At 40.9% G+C, this 22,903-nt stretch overlaps 1 protein-coding gene across 1 annotated transcript; it reads left to right on the top strand.

Moving 5' to 3' along the window:
- The first annotated feature begins 1,567 nt into the window (after positions 1-1,567).
- Positions 1,568-15,614, top strand: C8H16orf46 (chromosome 8 C16orf46 homolog). Its single transcript, XM_033157195.1, has 4 exons — positions 1,568-1,728; positions 4,730-4,975; positions 9,916-11,025; positions 14,860-15,614. The coding sequence occupies exons 2-4, from the start codon at positions 4,766-4,768 to the stop codon at positions 15,553-15,555; spliced, it is 2,016 nt and encodes a 671-aa protein (XP_033013086.1). The 5' UTR covers positions 1,568-1,728; positions 4,730-4,765; the 3' UTR covers positions 15,556-15,614.
- Positions 15,615-22,903: the final 7,289 nt, after the last annotated feature.

Raw genomic sequence — 22,903 nt, 5'->3', positions numbered from 1 at the left:
AGGGGTCTCCTAACAATTCTTAGGACCCTTAACAAACTGCAGCTCCCAGAATTATTTGTGGGAAGCCATGACTGTTTAAAGTTGTATCATTGTGCTTTAATGTATGGTGTGAATGTGGCCTGTCAGAAGGCACAGATCTCAGATTCCTGACTTTGCACTCCACTTACTTATAAGATTAGTTACACTTCCACTCTCCTTATTTTAATTTCTTTAATTTCTCTTTAGTGTGAATCTGCGACTCATGCTCCAGGTTTTTGGATAGCTGGGAACTCTCTTTAAGACTAAGGTGTGTGACTATGAATGATATTGGCCGCCTGAATAATTGTAAAACTTGCTATCCAAAGCACCACCCATATATACCCACTGTCTTTTGTTTCTGGGTAATAAACTAATATGTTTATACTTCCTGGTGTGAGAAGTTCTTGGCTGAGTATATGGGTGAAAGGTATATATGCATTTTAAATGTCCTGACTCCACGCAAAAGGCTTTTCTCAGTAGGGTATTGCTGGCTTCATAGACATGATGTGGGATCAAACGTACACCTCTCATAACACTCTTTTCTGATTTCTTCTGAGTGGACGGTGCTCACTGTATGAGTCAGCCACACAGGAAGCTGAACTGACATGTTTACTCCCAGGTGGCGGATTATCTCGACATAGCGGAAAATTGCTAAAGGAGTGACTCTCTTGACCCTCACTGCTAGTAGCAATACATTTTTGAAGCTGAATTTTGTTGCATGTGTGGCCGCCTGTCCCATCTGCGTTTGTGATGGAAGCACATGTTCAGACTTCTGATGGGGAGCAGAGAGGGGCAGTTTTATGGGGCAAACAGTTGCCAGGGGAAGGGCTAAGCTCTCTTTTCCCTCTGGCTGCTGCAAAGCTCCCTCTCCCAACAACTCTGGAGCCAAGAAGGGCCATTGGTCTAGTAGTGTTACAGGCAGAGTCTGGCCAAGATCATCATGGTGGAGGGACTCTTTATCTTAATGTTCTATCTTGGCTCACTTCTTGATGTGCTAGCTTTCAACTTGCAGAGCTTATGGGATGATGCTGATGCTGAGAGCCAGTGCAGTGTAATGGTCGGTTATCATGTGTGGGACTAGCACAACTCGGCCACATGGAAGTCACACGCTGGGTGACTTTGTTCGGGCCAGTAACCAGCCCAACCCACCTCGCAGGGCTGTTGTGAGGATTAATGAGGGCGAACCGTGTGGCCCACCTTTAATCCCTTGGAGGAAAAGGTGGGATATAAATGCAAGGAATAATGCTGGTAATCAGCCCCCCCCTCCGCCCCGCCTCCAAGCCTTTGTTCGCTACTTCTCCCCCTCAGGCCTGGCTTCCTAAACAACCACCGCCTCCCCTTGGCCCCGCCCCCTTTCCACCCGCGCGCCGCGCCTTCATCCCCCTCCCTCACAACCACCGCTCCCGTCACCCGGGGCAACGGCTTTGAGGCGGGAGGGGGCGGGCGGTGACGGCGACAGAGGCGCGGGGCGGCGAGGGGACTGTGAGCGCACCGGAGGCCCCACCTCCCGGAGCAGCGCCAGCGCCGCCGCCGCCGCTCAACACCCTGGTCCGTCCGTCGGTGTGCCCTCGTCGCCGTGTTCCCCTCCTTCCCTCTCTGGGTCCCGCGTGAGGGGCTGGCAGGCGGAGGAGGAGGCTGAGGCGGGTCACAAGACTTGCGGGGGGAGGAGGAAGGGGCACGAGGAACGCCAAAAGGAGGCCTTATTATGGGGTGAGTCCGGGGTGAGGGCCAGAGGAGGGGAACGGGCGGAGGACCCGGGCCAACATTGGAGCTACGCCACGGGGACAGTTCGGGAAAGCAAGGCGAGGCGGGGGACCTCTGAGCGCGTGCAGAGCGCCCCCACAAAGTAACTGGAACTCTTACTCTGCCCCGAGTGTCTAGCCAAGTGTTTCCCAAACCTGGGTCAGCAGCTGTATTTGGACAACTCCCAGCACCCCTAGCTAGCAGGACCAGTGGTCAGGGATGATGGGGGTTGTAGTTCAAAAACAGCTGGAGACCCAAGTTTGGGAAACAGTGGTCTAGCCCAACCTTGGGTCCACAGATGTTGGACTACAACACCCATCATTCTTAGCCAAAAAGACCAGTGGGCAAGGATGAGGGGAGTTGTAGTACAACATAAGAACTGCCTGTGCTCAGACCCTGCTCCCTGTCCAATCCAGGCAAAACATTCTCTTCCCCCTTTTCTTCCTAATGTCTCAACAAACGAAATTGATTTGTAAAAATGTTACATGGAAAAAATACAAGAGAGACATTACACTACCTTTGTAAATCAAGAAAAATAAATAAATAAATAAAAATACTTTGCAGACTCCAGCATTATGTAAGGCGGTGAAAATTTTAATGCTCTTCTCTTCATTGAAAACAAATGCCTAGCAATGCAGTCTTTTCACTGGACTTTAGGAAACAGGTTTCCATCACACTTCAGAACTGATGTCTGCTTTCACTCTAAGGCATGGGTGGACAAACTTACTGTTCCTCAGGGGCACATGTAGCTGATGGGTGATACTCGGGGAACTTTGTGCCAGTTGGTGTGGCTTGTCCAGTCTTGGCAGTGGGCTGGAGCATTAACATCCGCACACCCAACTTACACACACACCAAACCGCAGGATTTTTTTTGGAAGATGGGGGCAAATTAATACAGTTGTAGCTTGGATCCCGAACGCCTTGTGAGTCGAACGTTTTGGCTCCCAAACTCGGCAAACACGGAAGTGAGTGTTCTGGTTTGTGAACATTCTTTGGAACACGAACGTCTGAAGGGGCTTCCGAGGCTTCCAATTGGCTGCAGAAGCTTCCTTGGTTTCTGAATGTTTTGGAAGTTGAACGGACTTTCGGAATGGATTCCATTTGACTTCTGAGGAACCACTGTATAGGGATGATACCTGTAAATAAATTCCCATTTCTTTGATCTATTTGAAGCATCTTGGGCTTCTGGGTGTAGTCTTTCTGAGGGAAAGGTCCCAGTTAATTAGTATAATGTGCCACCAGTGTGAAGAGCCTGCTGCCAGATTGCTCTAGGTTAGGGGTTGGCAACCTAAGGCCTATGGGCCAGAAGCAGCCCACGTGGTGAGTCCCCGCGTGCTGTGCTAAACCGGCATGGTGCGAGGACTCTCTTCTGCAGCTCTGGAAATCACTTCTGCACATGTGTAGATGCTGGAAATAGCGTCTGTGCATGCCCAGATGCTGGAAATAGCTTATGCGCAGGTTCAATTTTTGGTGTCTGATCATGCACAGAAGCAATTTCCGGCACCGCAGACATGCACTGATGCGATTTCCAGTGTTGTGCTTTGCCGGCCCAGCCGACAGAGGATCTCCACAGGAGTGATCTGGCGCATGCCCGGTAAGCCTTGCCGACCCCTGCTCATGGTCATAGAAATGGTGCAAAAATGAACTTTGTAGCAGCAGCTGGATAGTTTTCCAGTATGTACATTAATGTTGGGAAAACTAGGCCCTAGGCTGTGATTGGCAAAAATCAGCCTTCTTGTAACCAGGCTTTATGGTATTAAAAAGTGGCCTTTGACTCAGTTTGGGCCCCCCATTCAGATGAAGGATTGTGTTGCAACGACCTGGATGTAGCAAGCTGGTGGGATCTTTGACTACGGGGTTGGTGGTAGGGTGAGGCAAGCTAATGCTGTTCTTTTTGGTCTCTTCCTGAATTCCCAAAAGGTTTTTGGTTCTTAAATTGTAATTTTTAGTATAAAAAGGATTCTATTTAGTCTTGTGGTTTCTTAATAAAGTGTTTTTCTTTATCTATTGCTGTAGCTTCTTGTGGTAGGCTTTTGCTCTAAATCTGGCACCTGGCTGCTTAGTTTTCACTACTGAGTAATTTGTGGGTTTGGGGCTTGGAGAACAAGGAGTGGATATTTGGCTCTTGATTAGATGAATTCCAAGGGTTCCAAAAAGAAATCTGAGTGTCCCCTGACTTAGATTTGGAAAACTCTTCAGGAGTGGAGGCAGAACTACTGGGCAGGATTGATTTTCCCTGGGCATCGTAATATCTGCTCCTTTGTTCCAGGCTAGAAAGGGTGAGATGGGAATAAGGAGATAGGAATAAGGTCTAAACCACAGAGCCTAGGGCTTGCCAGTCAGAAGGTCAGCTCTTCGAATCCCCGCGATGGGGTGAGCTCCCGTTGCTCGGTCCCAGCTCCTGCCCACCTAGCAGTTCAAAAGCACGCCAAAGTGCAAGTAAGATTAATAGGTACCGCTCCGGCGGGAAGGTAAACGCCGTTTCCGTGTGCTGCTCTGGTTCTCCAGAAGTGGCTTAGTCATGCTGGCCACATGACCCAGAATCTGTATACCGGCTCCCTCGGCCAGTAAAGCGAGATGAGCGCCGCAACCCCAGAGTCGTCCGCAACTGGACCTAACGGTCAGGGGTCCCTTTACCTTACCATCATAGCTCCCATCTCAAACCAAAATTTTATTCAATCCCTTCTTTATCATACAAGTCTAGAAATAATGTACGGTAGGTGCTGTGATTTGAGATCCAGAGCTGCTATGCAGTTCCTGAGTCAGCAAGACTCCTGTCAGATGGGGTAAAAAAGCATGTCCTTGTATTCTGTTAAAGGATTTTAGAGGTAAAATTACTTGGTATCACCCAGCAACACCTGGTCATTAAAAAAAATAAACATACCAATTTTGTTTCATTCATGCTAATATAAAATAAATTGTCTAACTGCAGTATTATTATTATTTTTTAAAAATCCTTAAAACACAGGCAGAACGCGTGTAACCTACAGAGTCAGCAAGTGTAATGACTTCCTCTGAACAGAAGCAAAATGAAATAGAGCCTGAAAGAGTCGCTGGAAATACAAGAATTGTGGAAACAGAATTGCGCTGCACCTACCCAAATGAGAGGCGGGAGAGGAATCAGATTTACACCCTTCTAAGCATCAGTAACAGCATAAATGAACAAGAGGAAAGGTCTCTGGATTGTGTTAATGGAACAGGATGGGAGGAAGCTGTGAGTAAGAATTTTATGTTGTGAACATTTATACTCTCCGCCACCAATTATCCATTAAAATGTATCTGCTATAATATAATGTAGTTTATAAATGGGCACCACTTGTCTCCTAGGGGCTGGTTCAAAAGTAGTATCAGTTGAAGCATCTTGTGTCCAAATGTGCATTCTGATAAATATAAAAATTATATTCTTGGTTTCACATCCATCAGGTGATACTGTTGCAGAAGTCCATTTAGCTACACAGGTCTCCCTTGCTAATTCTTTTCAATATAAATGTTGCAGCTGTGGATGCATGCACCTTCCCTCACTTTAAGTTGCAATACTACCTATAGCCCTGCCTAGACAGAGTTAGCTTTGCCTTTTGGAATATTTTCTCCAGGGACAAATTGACTGGCTCCTACTCTTAGCCTTTAGAATGAGGTTCATACAACTGTATTCTCCTGAATTTTTAATTAATTGTTTTAACACTTCCTTTGCTGCTGGGTACTTTTGTTGACAGTCTTATGGTTTGTATTGTTTCTGTATCTTAGTTCTTAAACTTTCTTAGCTGCTTAGAAAGTTTATATACTCAAATGTGGGATAAAATTATTTTAAAGAAAATAAATATTTAAAAACAAAACTCTTGTGACACGTTAAGTCTATTTAGTGTGATAAAAGCATTTGGGAGATAAACATGTTAATCTTTAAGGACCTGCAAGAATCTTGTTGATCTATTTACAAAGGAATTACCGGTAATAAAAATAAATTATAGGTATTAATAATTTCACCCTGTCCAGACTAAAGTCAGTGGTGTTGGGTTCCTAAATTTACATAAAAGATAATCCTTAAATTGGACAATGCTTTTGATGAAATTATTATAATCATAGTATTTATGATTTGGTTCAGGTTAGTATATGTAGCAATACTTTAATTCTTTGCTCAGGGTACTCTACACTTTCCCATTTCATTTTAAAGATGTGCAGCTGGCACTGTGCATGGAAATAAGTCAGTCTGCACTTACTGGGGCTTATGCCCAACTAAGTCTTCATATGACTGCAGTTAGTTATACTCTTGTGTAATTACTTTTGCAGTTTTCTTGTATTTTGGATTGTGAAGCAAATGTCAAAGCTTTTCTTCCTACTGCCATGCAATTTTTACTCTATTTTTAGGCTCATGTTTACAGTACTACATTTTTTTGAGCTCTGCTTTGTGTCCTGATTTCTGAATCTAATTGAGAAGCCCTGTGGCTATGTCCACATGGACCTTATTTTTAGGGCTGCAATCCTGCCAGTGGCTTCATCCAGTCAATCCTTTCCTTGTATACATGCTTTGCATTTCCTAGCTTATAACAGCATGCAAGTGTTTGGGGAAGAGAATGACCAGCAAGGTCTAGTAATGCTTTCTTGTGAGAGGGAGCAATCCAAGCCACCTTGAAGGAAGCAGATATGTACCTTCTCTTAACATGCAGACTGTTCCATCTATTGATTGCTAATTTCTCATTTTTGAATAAAAGTTATCTAGTAGGTAATTATCACAACCCTGATTGCAACCCTGCTATTTTCCCTAAATCTCACAGCAGGTTTGTTACCATCAGTTATGATATTATTCTGGTGTATATTTCCAGGGACATTGTGCTTCAATTCCTATGCAGAGAGCCATTTTCAGAATGTGGTGCTGAGAAATCATCACTAATGTATTATGCAGGGATTTTTTTCGTCTCTTATGCTGTATAGAATCTCTTCTGTATGAAAATCCTGAAGTCCTTTGGGATCCTGCAGTAAGGTGCTGGCATTTTCTTGTAAAATTCAGAAGTGGTGGTGGATAAGATGAAGTGATGTCTGAAATGAGTAGTAGTAGTAATAATAATAGTAATTATTATTATTATTATTATTATTTCATTATTTATACCCTGTCCATCTGGCTGGGTTGCATGAACTGGATGCATGCTAACTAACTGAAGCTCAAACCAGACAAGATGGAGGTACTGATTATAATTGGTTTATAAGTGGTTTAGCCTGATATGTTGAGTCTATTTTGGGTGGTTTTGCATTTCCTTGAAGAATTAGGTGTAGAGCTTGGAGATTTGTTTAGATCTGTTCTTATATCTTGATGCCCAAGTGATATGTTACATGAAGCACTTTATGCCAGTTTCAGCTGCTATGCCAGTTTTCACCCCTCCTCTTGATGACTCACTTATGTTAAGCTAATGCAATGTCTTCATAGAATCATAGAACTGTAGTGTTGGAAAGGACCCTGAGGATCATCTAGTCCAACCCCCTACAATGCAGGAATATGCAGCTGTCCCATAAGGGGATTGAACCTGCAACCTTGGCATTATCATGCTCTAATCAACTGACATATCCAGACTCAGATGGAAGGGGATGCCTTAGAAGACTACTGAAAAGCCACAACTAGTCCATAATATGTTTGGTCAAATGGAACGCATTACACTAGTGCATAAACATATTCAATGGTTAGATGTCTATTTCCAAATACAATTCATAGTCCTGTTGTTAACCTTTAAAGCTGTGCAGCTCAGGTTGCATATATCTGCAGGACTGCTGCCTGAATGCTGAGATTCTCTTCAGAAGCCCCTCTCTGGGTGTCCTTTGTCTGTTTTATATCCTACTTAAAGCAGCTTACAGTACAATGTAGCAGAGCAAGTATAACAATTTCAAAACAACAAAAAACCAGTTCTATTAAATAAGATTCTAGTTAGGAGATAACGCTTCCTGATTCATAGCAAAAAAATGGACTGGATCATCTTTGAAGGAGTTTGCCATAGTGTGGTCTGGTTTTGTCATAATCAGGAATGTGGCAGTAGGCTACTCTGCAATGGTTGTCTTTCATGGGCATGAGGATGTATAGTTTATGTTACTCCAGTGGACCAGGAATTATTGACCAAACAGCAAAGCTGCCGTTTCACATAGTCAGGAGTGCATGATCCAGCTTTTCCTCTTGTATTCAAACTCAGGCTCATAACAGGCACCACTGGAGGAGAAGTTACTGTGGAAGGCATTTATGCTGACAGACTAGTAGGTGGCAGCTTTCAGAACCATAACTGTTCCCAGAAGCAAAGCTAACATAACCTAAGGGTTTGCTTACAAGAGCTCAGCCTGGCTGCGGTGATGGTACCTATTTTGGCTTTTGTATGGTTCATAGGACTCCACCCTGCTTCAGAGTTTTGCCTAGCACAGATTATTCAGACTTGTTTGCTTTGGGTGAAGTTCTTTCCATTTATGACTGTCTTTACAGGTAGACCAATCAGATTTCTGGAAACCAAGTACAGGGCCTTTTCAGTGATAGTCCCGCATCTTTGGAACTCCCTCCCTTAAGAACTTAATTGGCCTCCTGCTTCATAGTTTTAAATGGGCCTTAAAGAGTTTTTTTTGGTTCTTGTGTGCAACTATTTAGAGATGGTGTTGCTGGCTTTTATTTGTTTCACGTGTTCTATTCTGTTGTTGTTTATATTAATTGTTGGTGTGGTTTTATTATATTGGTTAAATGTGATGGTACACTGCCTTAGGAGGGCTTGTCCTCAAAACTGAATTGAAAATAACTTGTGAGTTTACTGTAAGGTGCTCCAAGAACTTCATGGTTGATATAATATTCACTATTTAAAAATAAATAAATCAAAGGATTGATCAGAACACTTGTTGTGCCAAGGTGAGATTACGCAGCCTTCACAGCTGACTTCCTACTACTGGCAATGCGGCTGTTCTGGAGAAAAGCAACTTGTGTTTTATAGAGGTACAGCACTTCCAGTTGTGTAGTGTAGTGTAGTGGTGTAGTGCAGTGTATAGTATAGTATAGTTTAGTAGAGTGTCGTGTAGTGTAGTGTAGTGTAGTGTAGTGTAGTGTAGTGTAGTGTAGTGTAGTGTAGTGCAGTGTATAGTATAGTATAGTATAGTATAGTATAGTATAGTATAGTATAGTATAGTATAGTATAGTATAGTAGAGTGTAGTGAAGTGTAGTGTGCATGGAGCACTGAAGTACTGTACAGATAATTGCTTCAGCCCATTGTTGGCTTTTTTAGAAAAGCAAGTCTCTTCCTTTCTTCTATAAAATGGTATTTTATACTTTCTACTACTTAAAAAAATTATTCAGTATTGAGGCTAGAATCCCTTGGCCCCTGGGAGAGTGTGCCAGGGGGTCATTGGATGTTTCAAATCTCCACGTTGAGGGTGGATAACTTCATAAGGCCTCTTCCAGCCACTATGGTCTCTGTGGCCGTTTGTCTTACCAATGTCAGAGTTTAAATATTGGAGCAAAGAAAGGGGTTGGTTTGGATCTAAATCCTTTCCATATCCCTGTCTCCACCCCTGCCCAGTAAATAAATTGAGATAAATATATGTCAGCCTTCGAACTGACATATGTATTTTCCTTTCTACTGGAAGGAATAATAAAAACTTAGAAGACAAGCACTTATAAAGGACAAATAAAAAAAGAGCACCACGCTTTCCACCTTTTTGTTTAGCTACCATATGCCCAGTAAAACTGTCTTTGAGTTATTCAAATCCTATGCCTTCTGTTGTCCCATTGGTAAGAATGCTGTGTTAGTGAAGAGCTGTAAAGAAAGCATTAAGAATGTGAATCATAACTTTTGGTGCTCCCATTTGAGACTAAAAATTAGCTATAATATGATATGCACAGCTTTGTTATTTAAGTAGACTGATATGAAACAAAAGTCGGGAGTTGTCTTGTGCTGGACCTTCTTGTTTAGTACTAAACTATGACTCATTTAAGGTCTGCTCAACAGTCTTATCTGACTTTCTTGATAATGGGGCATTATTTTAGAATGGTCTAGGAACCTCATTTCAATTACACTTTTTTTGAACAGAGAATATCTTTTCCTGCATATTGGTCCACAGTTAAAATTAGCAATAGATTACCAGTAAATCTAGTTGCTCTGCTGTGCTGCTTAAAATACTAACTTATATTCACATCATTTTGCTCTCAGGTCCAAGGCTGGGGCAAAACAGCCCCATTTGCTTATCTTCAGCTACAAAAGAAAGCTAGAAAAGCAAAGACAAGTGAGTCTGTCAGTGGATGCCAGTCTGTCAGCGGATGCCTTTACTGCTTAGATCTGAATCAAGTTATTGACAAAAGTTTGGAACAAGACTCCAAGGGTACAGAACCATTGAAAACTGATTTCAAATTAAGTACATGTGCTGCCACAGATCGTATTCCAGAAAAACAACAGACTCTGCTTTTACAGAGTGCAACCACAGACTCTTCTGCAACAGAAGACTCTAAAAAGGAAAACTGTTATGGCAAAATATATTCTAGTCAGATATCCCAAGGAGAAAAGAAAAAAGTGTCCTTAAAGGATGCTCAAGCTACTTTAAGTGAAAGGAGATTTTTTCTAATGAAAGAGTGTCCTCTCTTCCAAGGAGAAAAGAGAACAGTGCCAATAAAGGAGTATAGTATACTGACTCCAGGAAAATCCAAAACTCTAGAAACAGTGAAATACAAAGACACAAAAGGCTACGAGCCTCCCATATGTAATCATGTTGGCACTGAAACTGCTACTGTTAAGCCATCATTAGTACTACCACCTCTGAAAGATGCAACTCTCAAAACCACCCTAGACCCTTCAGCAAAGAAAAGCAAGACTGTTACTTCCCAGGCAAGTGAAAAATCATTCCATGCTGTTTCCGAGACAAGTTGCTGTGGTCAGGTTTTTAAAACTAAAGAGCAAAAGAGTGATAAAAGAATAGACACAATGTGTAATGCAGTGAAGGAGCAAATAAAAATGCATGAAATAGCCTCTTTTGACTCAAGGCTTTCCAAGACTTCATTCATCTCAAGAAACCCAGATCGTTGCTACTGGCATTGTGCATTTGCACCAGATACAAAAATGGCAACCATGTCTAATTCAATTGCACTGCGAAGACACAATCATCTCAACAGCATGCATTTTCTGCATACAAAAGGAGCACGAACCAACAAAGCCAATGAGATTCAAGACCCTTGCACCAGAAGTAGGAGTCACACTGGAACCAAACAAGGAAATGAGTCAAAAACACAGGAGATCCCTCTGCTTTCTGGACTATTCCCTTCCTTAACGGTCAGCCGTGTTGCAATAGCTGCATTGCCCTTTAGGCTGACCTGACTTTTTAAATTGTAATTTCTTGTTGGGCTATTCATGGATTTGTTTGGAGCACTCTGTATAATGAGAAAAAATACTGAAAAGTCATTGTAAAGCAGACTGGGCAGATTTGTTAGTTTGCATAGGTGCTATTTTGAATAGAGTTGACTGCCACTCATTTCTGTACAAAATTAAAATACCAATTGATTTCCTCTTACAATATGATAATGGTTTCAGTAGATCCTTAAATATGTTTAGTTGAATCAATGGTGTCTACAGTGTAGACTCAGGCTCTCAGAGATGAGCCTTAATGTGCATTGTCCGGATGACGCCCCCCGTTTGCCTAAAACTTTATGTCTTTAAAAGTACACCCAACTAGTTCTTATTTAGAAAATTGGGCATGGCGTTGCAGTACTTCCAATCCCCACTGTATGTAAATGGAAGCTACTTCGGTCTGTTTTGTTCTCATTGGTCCTTTTGCTTGGGAAGGACCACTGCAGAAGCAGCATGGCCACTGTAGTTTGTCTTCTTAAGGAATACTTGAACTATTGCACCAAACTCAGAATATGGGAAGTACAGGTATGCCCCTTAGATGGGCAAGGGATCAGATTTTGCCTAAATTAAGCCCGTACAATTTGAAAGTCACCGAGCCATATATGCCTGTTTTTGCTCTCTGTCAAGGATGGCAATAGAAGGCTGTTAAATATCTGTCAGGCCAGACTAAGTTGCTCATGGGCTATATTTATCTCAAAGAGTTGTACAGTTGTACAGGCCTAGAGCAAGTGCTTCACCAAATGGAACCTAGAAAAGTACCACAATTTGTCTGCGCAGTCTCTACCACAATGATGTACTATTTTCAAGTGCCCTCCAATTTGTGCAGAGCCTTAGCTGTTTTTAGATGTTGTAAAAAGTTTATTTTTAAAGTTTTCTTTTATGTTTAATGTTCAAACAATGTGTAGATAAGACTAAGGAAGCAAAGTTAATATTTAGTTATATTTGTGTGTGTAGAATTGACTGTATATACTTCTTGGTTTGTTTATGTTAGCTAGGACTTGTCCCCCTCTGCAAAATTAGGTAACTCACATTGCTTTATAATCTAGATAGCTTCAATAAAATACTTTTCTGTATGCACAGTGACAGCATGTTCCTCAGTATTTCAATCCAAGAGATTTTCCCGTCAACATCTGCCATAATTATCCTACACCTTATCTGATGCATTTGGAGTAGCAGGAAGGTAATGACATTTCTGGATATCCAATTGCAAGAGTCCCAATGTCACTCACCCATGATTCATGGAATCCACTTATATTTGATCAACTGTACAGGAACTTGTTCAAGTAGTTTTATTATAAAATCTTGCCAAATTCTTTTTAGTTTCAAACAAACAAGTTTTCACATAAACTGATCATAGTCCTTGAACCAAATATTTTGAGTTCTTATGCAAAAAAAATCTGAGAGCTGAGTGGCTTTTCCCTTTTTGTTTTGGTGATGGTAGCAAGGGCTCTCATCAGGAATTCATGTGCATAAACCTCATGCAAGAACACAGTAGGCTAGTTGACAAAATGAACTTTTTTTGACAAGCAGCTTGCTTTGTTGTTCTTAAAACAGGCATGAAATTATTTAAAGCAAAAGTGTTCAATAGCATGACAGTTTTTTCAGGATTCATCAGTGCCTACAAAGAAGGGATTAAAACAGAGACTGACAAAAATGTTGTAACAAACATGCAAGATTTTTAAGAAACCACACCTATTTCTACAAGTGTGGGGCAAATATATTTGGGGTCAACCACCAATTAAATGGCGTGAATTCCTCAAACCCCACCCCCACCCCCCGTTCTAGGAGACAAAATTGCTTGAACCATTATAAACTTTTTATTTGAATTGCCTTTTCTTGGATTGGCTGCTAGGCTTAACCCTTCCTCTTGCTCCTACTACCACTTCTGTAGAAATGCTGGTTTTAGTGAACACTGTTGAAGGGCTTCCTGCTACCCTCATTGCACATCACATTTACTGCTAAGAATTGTGAAACTGTGCTCCAGTTTAAAACAAAACAAAACAGGGCTTAAGCAAAGTTTTGGATAATGGGTGGATACAAATAGTCATTTGCAAAGTGGTTGCTTAACCATGCTATAACAGTAACCACTTGCTGAGTCAGTTACCTGTGTGATCCTGTTAGGCCAAGTGGATGAAAGATTTTCCTCTCATACAAAATGCAGATATGTGGTTAAATGGTTGTCAATCTTCACCTATGTAGACTTGTACCTTGTAAAATAATGGCTTTACAGAAAATAACATGTTGTCATACTTAAGGACTAATTAATATGTGTTTTCATTTTTCAAAATTACAAGAATAAAAATGTAAATAAATTTTTAAATCATTGTGAGCATAAATAAACTTGAAGTTGCTTTTCTAATGATTCCATTGATGAGTGAACCAAAATAAATAGCAGCTACTTTTCAGTGAATTTGAAATGATTGATCTTGTTACTTACCAGCTAAACCAAGTTAGTGAGCTGAAAAGCCATGCTTGATAGTACTTCCCGATCCTGCAGTTTGGCTTTACAATGAACAAAGTATGAGTTTTGTATTACTTAGTCAAGGGTATGGTGGTGGTGGGGAAGGCTGTGGCTCTCCAGAGACGGCTGGACCCCAATTCCCCTCCTTGAACACAGTGGGGCCCACTTCTGGGTAGGTATGTCCAGGGCCAGGCTGCATATTCCACTGATTTCAGTGGGAAAGATTTAAGCATGCTCATGACGCTAACTGAAAATAAGTAGGGACTTTAAAAGTATCTTAGCGTTGGTTGGGTCATGCCCTTTGTTTTAACTCCCTTTTTCTGCACTGCAGAAAGAGAACTGATGCCACAATCCAGTACTCAATGGTGCATGCTCCAAAATAAGTGTATATAGGATTACGGTACATACAGACGTAAGTGTGCGTAGCATTACATACTAACACAAGTGTGTATTGCTAACTAGCTTTTAAAATAGCATATGTATTTAACAGTTTTTTTCTTAGTTCTCCTGTGGACTTTGTCAATGCTAACTGTGGAATTTAGCTGTGATTTCATTTTTTTAAATAACTTTTGAAAATCATACTATTGATTTTCTTTTAAACACGAGTTTTTTTGTTTTTTAAATCACCATTATATCAAATGTGGAAAAATAGAGGGATAACAGCATACATAATGTACATCACAAAGAATGTGAGAATACAGCGGAATTTAATAATCATTTAGCTTTAAAAATACAGAGCCGCCTTTAAATCCAAATAATCATTGATTTCTCCCCACCCCCCACAAATGCACCTCAAGACCCTCCTGAATTTATCCATTAAAAACCCCTGACCAGTTCTGTGGATACCCTACTGTGATTCTGTTATACCAGAATATTTTTTGGTGACTCTCCTGGGACTCCCACCCCAATGTATCCTTTAAAAAAGGACTACACCTGCTTTTACACTTTGGCCACTTTGGCAAGAGGCCCCCAGAGGGCTGACATTGGGTCTTTTTTATAGGATTTCATTACTAACTTGGTTCAATAAATCATCACCAGCAGGACATATCCAATATAACATTTAGTGGGAAATTCCCGTTTTTCAAATGAAAGTCCTAGATAGCATGGAAAAGTTACCTAACATGACATTGAAGAGTTTAAGAAGAATTTGGCCAAAATTTACTACAAGTTTTGTATAGAGGTTTGGTGAAATTTATTAAGTGTTTTTTTTGTCAAAGTGAAAGATTCACGTTTTTGGTACGGCCTCAAAACTCTGAATTTAAAGGCACCATCTTTCCCCCTCCCTTCTTTCCTTCCAGGAACAAGGCTGGGGGAGAGCTACTCCTTTCACATGCTGTAAGATCCAAAAAGAGACCAAGAGACCAAGAGTAACCAAAACAGTCTCAAGCATCTCTCACCAGAATATGGTGCCTGCTAATAAGAAAAATATGGCCTGGGTAACACAGTTGGCAAGAGAGAGACAAAAAATGGACTGCAAATTTACTGAAGGAGAACCAGTTTCAAGCAACAAAAAGATTGAAGTTTCGTGCATCAAACCATACAACTATGTCCCAATGATGACAGCCCATGCCGAGGGAGACAGAATGAGAGGGAAATTAGACTCTATCCAAACATTCCTAGGTGAAAAAAGGAGCTTGCCAATAAAGGAATATGAAATAAAGTACTCACAACGGCAGACAGAACCTGACATCCTGAAATATAATGAGATCGGCCTGCCCAGAGTAATCCATGGTAATCCTCCTAACAACTTGAGCTGTATAACCTTAAATGCATTTTTGGTCTTCAGACCAAATGAAGGCAATGTAATCAATTTGCATCTGGAGCCTCCTACAAAGCATGAAGCAACGGCAGTCAAGAGAACTGAGGAAGGGGACAGCACGGACGCAGTCTCTTATAGCCACGCAATTAAAAAAGTAAAGCAGAAGAGTGAAAAAAAAGTTGGTATGAATAATACGGTGAAAAAGCAAATACAAGAATCATGTATCGCCCTTTGACTTGTTCATGGTGTTCAGCTATTTTGTCTCGTCTTCAGAGCTGTTTGACTTTTTACTTTGCACTGAATTTAGATTACATTCTAGATATCTTCCATTCCAAATCATTGCTTTTCTAATTGCAATACGAACACCTGCATGGTTTGTACTGCCCTTGTAAAATTGTGATAGTAGCAAGGGCAATTGCATTAATAATAGGGCAGTGAGCTTTAACTCAACAGGACTGATCATCTCAATTAATTGGCAGCGACCAGTTTTAAACCAGTGAGGCCCAAGAGCTGGGACTTAAGGGGTACTCTTGGTTTCTGAGCATAGCTGTCAACCCTTCTTGCTGTTCCCCACTGCTATAATAAGGGGATTTCCTGCAAAAAAAGGGGAAAGGTTGACAGCTATGTTTCTGAGGCTATTTTGGTTCTAGCAGGTTGCTATAACTCAGAATGCTATATATTAAAGTGGTCATTCTTACTTCCAATATCTGGAGCCCCAAAGCACCATGGGTGGTTTTCAGTTGGCACACCTGGCCTTCCCAACTGCCCCTTTCAGTGGTAGCACAAACAGCCAGAGAAGCTTCTTCCCATTAGGAAGCTCTCCAGAGCACACTCCTCTGGCCCCAGGATAAGAACAGCTGCCACCAGAAGGAAATCCCTGCATTCCCCATGAATGAAAGCTTTTTGCAAGACCCAAATGCTACAGGGATACTGAAATTACTGTCTCTGCAGCAGGTCAAGGAACCATGAAGCCAATCTTGCAACAATGGATGCCAGTTTTGTAAAGCAAGGATGCCTTGATTAGTTTTGATTGATACAGCACATCAGTTACAATTGTGTCAACCCTCCAAATTTGCTAAAAAATATTAGGAAAACCAGGACCAAATCATGGGACATAGGAATTGCTACAGCACAATAATAAGGGACAGTATTTTGAGTCCAACACAATTCAGCGTTTGGGATTTGGGGGAGAAACAAACCTATTCACAGGTAGTTTTCACAGGTTTATGGGGGGGACTGAATTTGCTGTGTTTTAAATAATGCAAATTTTGATGTTACAATATATTATTATTAAATAAAAATGCAATATATCAAGATTGCAGACAGGGCACTGCATATTGGTGCTGTAAGGTTGCAGATTAGACATAGAATTGCAATCAAGAACAATCCAAAATACTTTTTTTGCAACATAGGGGCAATGGTATATTTGTGCTTTTGAATGTTGGCTTATGCCCCAAAACTAATTTGCTGAGAATAGGGAGCCTTAGCATTAGAACTCTGGCTGGTTATGAAAATATAATTCTATTATTCCATTGTGATTCTTCAGTCAGAAGAGTTATTCCCCAACTCCTGTGTTATTTTTAATTTTTTTTTTAAAAAAAGCTTATAGTGGAATAAATACCAGTAATTATTTCCCTCCTCACTCCAAAACATAGGTCAATTGTGTGGCAGTATAGTTGTGCCAGGTGTGCCTACCTGAGATGCAGAAGAGCTTCCTTCCTACTGATGAGTAAAAAGCCCTCCTGCTCAATGCCTACTGCATTTTATAGACTTTAAAAATAATATTCTTATAATGTAGAATTTTCCTTTACAGTAAACCTGGGCTAAATATAGTCCACAAACTTTTTTTTTTTAATCACCAATTAAGTAAGGATACATCAAGTACAGCCTTCAAACTATAATTATTCTCTTAGCATGACAGCAAAATCTTATAATTATTTGGAGGCTTAGAACTAAGAGGTATGATAGCCATACATTAAAACGAGTAGCCTTTTCTTTTTACATGATCTCTAAGAACCTTCATGGGTTTGGTGTTTGTCCATTAATAAATGATGCTCTGAAACACAAGGCTTATCCACACTTCCTCTTGTCCTGCTGCTTTCCCCCAGTGAAAACCCGCTCCTCATCACTCAGTTGGAGCAAACAGCAATTTGGGTTTCCCCCAGATTGCCATTTGTTCCAAGCTAAAGAGTGGGTTTCCCCTTGAAAGTGAGCATGGCAAGGGGAAAGCCACTTGGACCGGAGCTTTCTAGGTGTGGCACAAACAAAAGTGTGGATGAGCCCCAAGGCTTCACAAGAGTCTGCAGAACTTTTTTGATGTGTTCTAATTACTATAATTGCTGCCATAAAGAGGCTAAAATAAAGACTTTATGCAGTGTAGAATATTAAGTAGTTTGGTGAAATAACCAAAATTACACACAGAGGAGTCTTTGAAATGTTCTCTTTGGTCATATTGTTAATTTTTTTTTGAAAAAACCTTACCCCCAAACACCTCTATCAAAGAACATGACTGCCACCTGTGGGCAAATGTACCAGTCCCTTGCCATCCCTTCCAACATTTGAAGCTGCTTTGAAGGTCTGGGGGGGGGGGAGGTGAATAAGAGATGGAGCACTTCCTTGCTGTCTTAAGGCACAGATGTGGGCTTGATGTGGATCTCCACCTTTTTTATGCCCCCCCCCCCCAATGACATAGCCCCACTGAACAAAACAGCTTCAAGCAGGCATTTCTACACGTGTGGTCAAGGCACAGAGGTTTGAAGGCAAGGAATAAAAAAGAAATGCTATCCATCCACACAGCCAAAGGCTATTGCACTACAGCAATTTGACGGGGGCTAGTGAAAAGTGTGACATTGCGTTTCCATTTCACAGTATAATCCACTTTCTAGACACAACTATTTCTTTTCAATAGAGAAATGAAATGGCAAAGTGTTTAAGTAACCATTTAGTGTAAAACAAGAGGCAGGGGAAAAAACCTGGTGAGTTAAGGCAGAAAGACATTTATTTGTTCATCTTTGTGACATAAATGTGTTTCATTATATATACAGATAGGCCCTTACCCTGAACAGTTTTATCCAAGACAAAGAGTTCATTTATTTAAAGCTCACAGTATTTGCAATTCTATGCATGCAGTTGTGTGTGCAAACACCTAATAGACAGAGAAAAGTCAGTTCTACCATTTTACTGTCTGAAAACAGAGGAAACTCTGCATTTGCCTGTTGGTCTAAATTGTCATTGCATGCACGTGTAACATTAATGTGCTCTTTGGCATTTCATCTTGATTAGCTGCCTGAAGAGAATACGTATGCATCAGAGGAGAAAAAGGAGGCATGTGGCTCCATAAAGAATAACAGATTTAACTATATTAGATAAATTTGATCTTTAACAAAGTGAGCACAAATGAGAGAGGGGAAACCCCTAGAAAAAGAGGACTACTTTCCTCCCAAACATGGCAGAAAGGAGGGTGTAGTGAAAATTGCAGCTGCCAACGATAATGAGATTTTCTTTCACTTACCATATCCAGCCAGATATTAAAACTAATCATTTGACAACCTCCTCTTAAAGGTAACAGGCCACAGTTTCATTTTTATTCAGGATTCCTCCAGCCCATCTGCTCCCTACCCCCTCAGTGATGAAACGGAAGTAATTCTCTTGATGTTAGGAAACAGCAGCATTGTATTGTTCCCTTGCAAAAACTTCATAAAGTGCAAGAAGTGGATACAGAAAATGTTCAATGATATACATGATCAATGCTGGAATTTAATATGGTGTCATTCAGATGTTTCATCTACATGCCAAGGTTCTGATACCACCTTTGACCCTTTAATAGATGAACTGGGTGTATTGACTCATTTTCACATTTCAGGCAACTTGCAGTGGACAAAAACCCCTTAGTTCACTGGTATTGTCCAATGACACGGTATTGCTTCTGACATGGTATACCCCATGCTTACGCTGCAGGTGGGGGCTCACATTATTGAATGCTCCTCCATACAAAAGGATTCCCTCTTATTTTCTATGTGGAAAACTAGATATTAGGGAATTAAAAAAAATTGCAGGGGGGGGGGTTGAGGTGTAATGAAGCATACGTGTTCCCATCTGCAGCCCATACACAGCCTAGACACAAGTTTATTCACAGTGCAATCCTACATTTATTCAGAAACAAGTCCCTGACCTCCAAAAACCCAAATTCCCATAAAGCATGCAGAGGCTTACAGATTTTCATTTCCAGTGTCTGTGTACGTGATCTCAATCTGCAGTCGGAGGTGAAGCATGTGCTTGTATGTATGCACACCTAGAATTTTTCTTGAAAATTAGCAAGCATAATGAAATGAAATACCATACTTTGATCCAGCAAGAGTAAGACATCACACTAAGCTCTGCAACTCATGTTTTATGTTTTCCAGTTTAGAAACATCCAGTAAGCAGACTAGTGCTATTTTGTGGTGCAAAATTATATTCAAGAATGTTCCTTTAAACGTTAATATAGCTTTGCAAACAATTAAGAGGTGGTTGTATATTTCCTGTCTGCTCATCCTTTCACCCTTTCATCCATCTCGAAACAGCTACAATGACAGGCAAGTATCATGGGTGCATCTACTGCCTCAGGTAACCTCTAACACTGCCTCTGCCAACCTGGCTGTGTTGGCTAGGGCCTATGGGAACATCTGGAAGGCACCAGGTTGGCAAAGGCTACTGTACAGTGACTGTGAACGAGTTATTTTACTTTCTAAAATGATACTAAGCAACTCACCCAGTACAGTGACTGTTAGGCCCTGCTTTCAGATGCTCGAAAAAGACAACTAATATAGCACTCTGGAAGCAGGTGAGAAAGGAAGCATCCAACCCCTGGGAGGAACAGCTTGCCAAAGTTTATTGTTGCTTGCCTGTGATGGGTAGTAGCTTGTAGTACTTGCTTTATTATCGTTGCCGAAAAACAAATATGGTTGGTTTTTAGTTCAAGTTAATTTTAACCCTTAACTGAAGAAAAAGTGAATAATTTCAAGGATGAGAAAGTTTCCCTATAGAAGACAGGACTCAAGTTAGAGATAATGTAAATGTCAGCTGACTATATGCTGACAATATGCACCATGCATGCTGTATTATACTTGGGATTGTAAGGAAGATCATGTCTGTATATATCAGTGTCAATCAGATTGCGAGAAAGGCATTTCTTGTTTCTTAGTACTATAGCAATCAGGGCTAGTCACACAAACACTAAGATATCAGTATGTATATCAGCATCTTTCACCTTCTATGAAGTAGAATATTAATATGTAGAAGCTGAGCAGGACATTCTTAGTTTGCTTTTGACAACAACATGCTGAGTTTGATCTAACAAGGGATAATCTCCAGCTCAGAAGGAGGATATGTGGTATCAACCTCTATTCAGGTCAGGTGGTTCATGCTGACAGAAACTTACCTTCCTGTAGCTATTGTGTCCTGCAAGTAGGCCCTCTGTGTCTAGGTCATGACCATCAAGCTAAACACTAGTATATAAACCAATTCTTTAAAAATTCAAATCTGTTTACTGCTCCCTCATTAGCAGGTAGGTTACCTTGATTGCTAGAAAATACTATGGAATTGGAAAAACCAAAGGCAGAAGATGTAGCTTATGTACCAAACTCCCTTTAATTAACTCATATTAATCAAATACAAGGATTGTGTGCAGACAGTTACAAACTGAGCAACAGCCTGGTTCAATCAATCTGATGAAATGGTGGGGGGGGGGGAACACTTAATAGAACCAAAGAATAAAATGTTACAAGATTCATTTCAGAGACAGGCTCAAAATCTCCTTTAAAAGGATGCCAGGCTCGTGAAAGGTGCTCAGAAATCAGGTCTTTCCTGCAAATATGACCAGGCTGAGTCAATATTTTCTCTCTATAGCAAATATATTCTTGGAATCTCCTACTAAAGAAAGAAGATAGCCAAAAGTGGGGCATGCAGGAGATCTGCCATTCCTGGAGGAGAAAATAAGCTACTGTATTTTGTGCACTGAGCTGTGGATGGCTTTTAAGTCTTCTTCTATGAGTCGAAGGAGTGTGGAACATTTCTTCCCCCACAAGCAGAAATGCATGGATTGATTTAGTCACAGCAACAGTTCAAGGCGAGCTATTGCATAAGCACCCTATGTAGGATAAGATACCAGTAACAGAATAGAGCCCAAAGGTCAATCTGCACTATTGGCACTGGCAGTACCCATCTATAAGTAGCTGCTTAAAGACAATCACATCAACTTAAGAAGGCGATTATATACCAACATGATCTCCACTGCATTAGTGGTACTTTGTTTAAGGGGTGGGGGACCCAGGACAGCTGCCTGTTTTGTTTGTGGAAAAGCTTAATATACATACTCATATTAGTGCCTGAATATCCTGACCACAGACACACATCAACAACACAAAACCACTTCAAGGTGCCCATGGACATTTTAATCAAAAGTGCACCTAGGCTACTACATTCTGAACTGCAACTACCAAGCTGTATACCACAGCAAGCCGGATGACACTAGCTTTGCATTGGAAGCAATAGGAGAGCACTAAGCTTCAGTGGGATGAGGGACTTTTTAGTTGCATCCCAACAAGGGTATAGTTAAATTTTTGGAGTGCCATCTTTTTAATGTATTTTAAATTGTTGTGAACCAACCTAGAATCTTAGGGTGGAAGGGCAAGTAATAAATAAAATAATAATAATAATTCATGTGACCATGGAGGAATAACAGTACAACTCCTGACTGGCAATTGACCTTAGATCAAAACAACTTGCATGATACATAAAGAGTGCACCCTAGTGATGTCATTACTTCACTGCTGCCTGGGACTCTGACCAAACTGCATCTTTTCAGCTTCATCACTTGTTAAACAGCAACAATCAAGGATGTGTAATGCACTTCTGAAGAACAGTGTGTAACCTGCATCAGCCTGGAAGCTGTTTGCCACTCTTTGGCTGAAGCAATCAGCTGGTGCATACCAAAGTGTTATGTACGTACAGGGCCCAGTCGAGAGTTCTTCTTCCAAATGCTTATCCAAGGCTCAGTGGGAAATCGATGCTCAATTCTGCGCAATAAATACTTGGAGAAAGAAAAAATAAACCCTGCATACAATTAATGAAGATTGCAAATATCCAGTGTAGGATATCCAGTGTAGGATATTCTCTTCAATAAACAAAAACTGGAAATAGAAGTTTCTGAAGAACATCAACAGATACGCTGAGCAGTTGCTAACACTTTGACTTTGCCCAGAGTATGTTGGGTAAGAATTAGAAAGCAAGACACAAAATCAATGTGGAAGTGATGTGTCTATGATGATAGACCATTAGCAGCACTATATAATGACAACAACAGACCCTACCACTGAACATGGTGCTCTCCAGATGCTGCTGAACTCCCAACTCCCATCAGCCTTAGACAATAGGGACAACTGTCAGGGATGATAACAGTTGTAGCCCAGGTACATCTGGAGGACCACAGATCCTCCATCCTAGCCCTCAGTTTTTTTGCCCTTTGAAAGATAAGTTGTTCTTGGAGGAGCTGAGGGCTCAACATGAATTGAAAGAATTCAATCACAAACAGAACTGTATGTCCA

This window comes from Lacerta agilis, chromosome 8, assembly GCF_009819535.1.
Source record: "Lacerta agilis isolate rLacAgi1 chromosome 8, rLacAgi1.pri, whole genome shotgun sequence".
Classification (NCBI taxonomy): Eukaryota; Metazoa; Chordata; class Lepidosauria; order Squamata; family Lacertidae; genus Lacerta; species Lacerta agilis.
Note: the sequence above shows the minus strand (reverse complement) of the source record. Positions and strands in the feature narration are given on the sequence as shown.

Excerpts from the sequence above, each read along its gene's own strand:
- C8H16orf46 (XM_033157195.1), top strand. The coding sequence starts at position 4,766 with ATGACTTCCTCTGAACAGAAGCAAAATGAAATAGAGCCTGAAAGAGTC. Across the intron at positions 4,976-9,915 it reads GAACAGGATGGGAGGAAGCT|GTCCAAGGCTGGGGCAAAAC; the intron begins GTGAGTAAGAAT and ends TTTTGCTCTCAG. Across the intron at positions 11,026-14,859 it reads GACTATTCCCTTCCTTAACG|GAACAAGGCTGGGGGAGAGC; the intron begins GTCAGCCGTGTT and ends CTTTCCTTCCAG.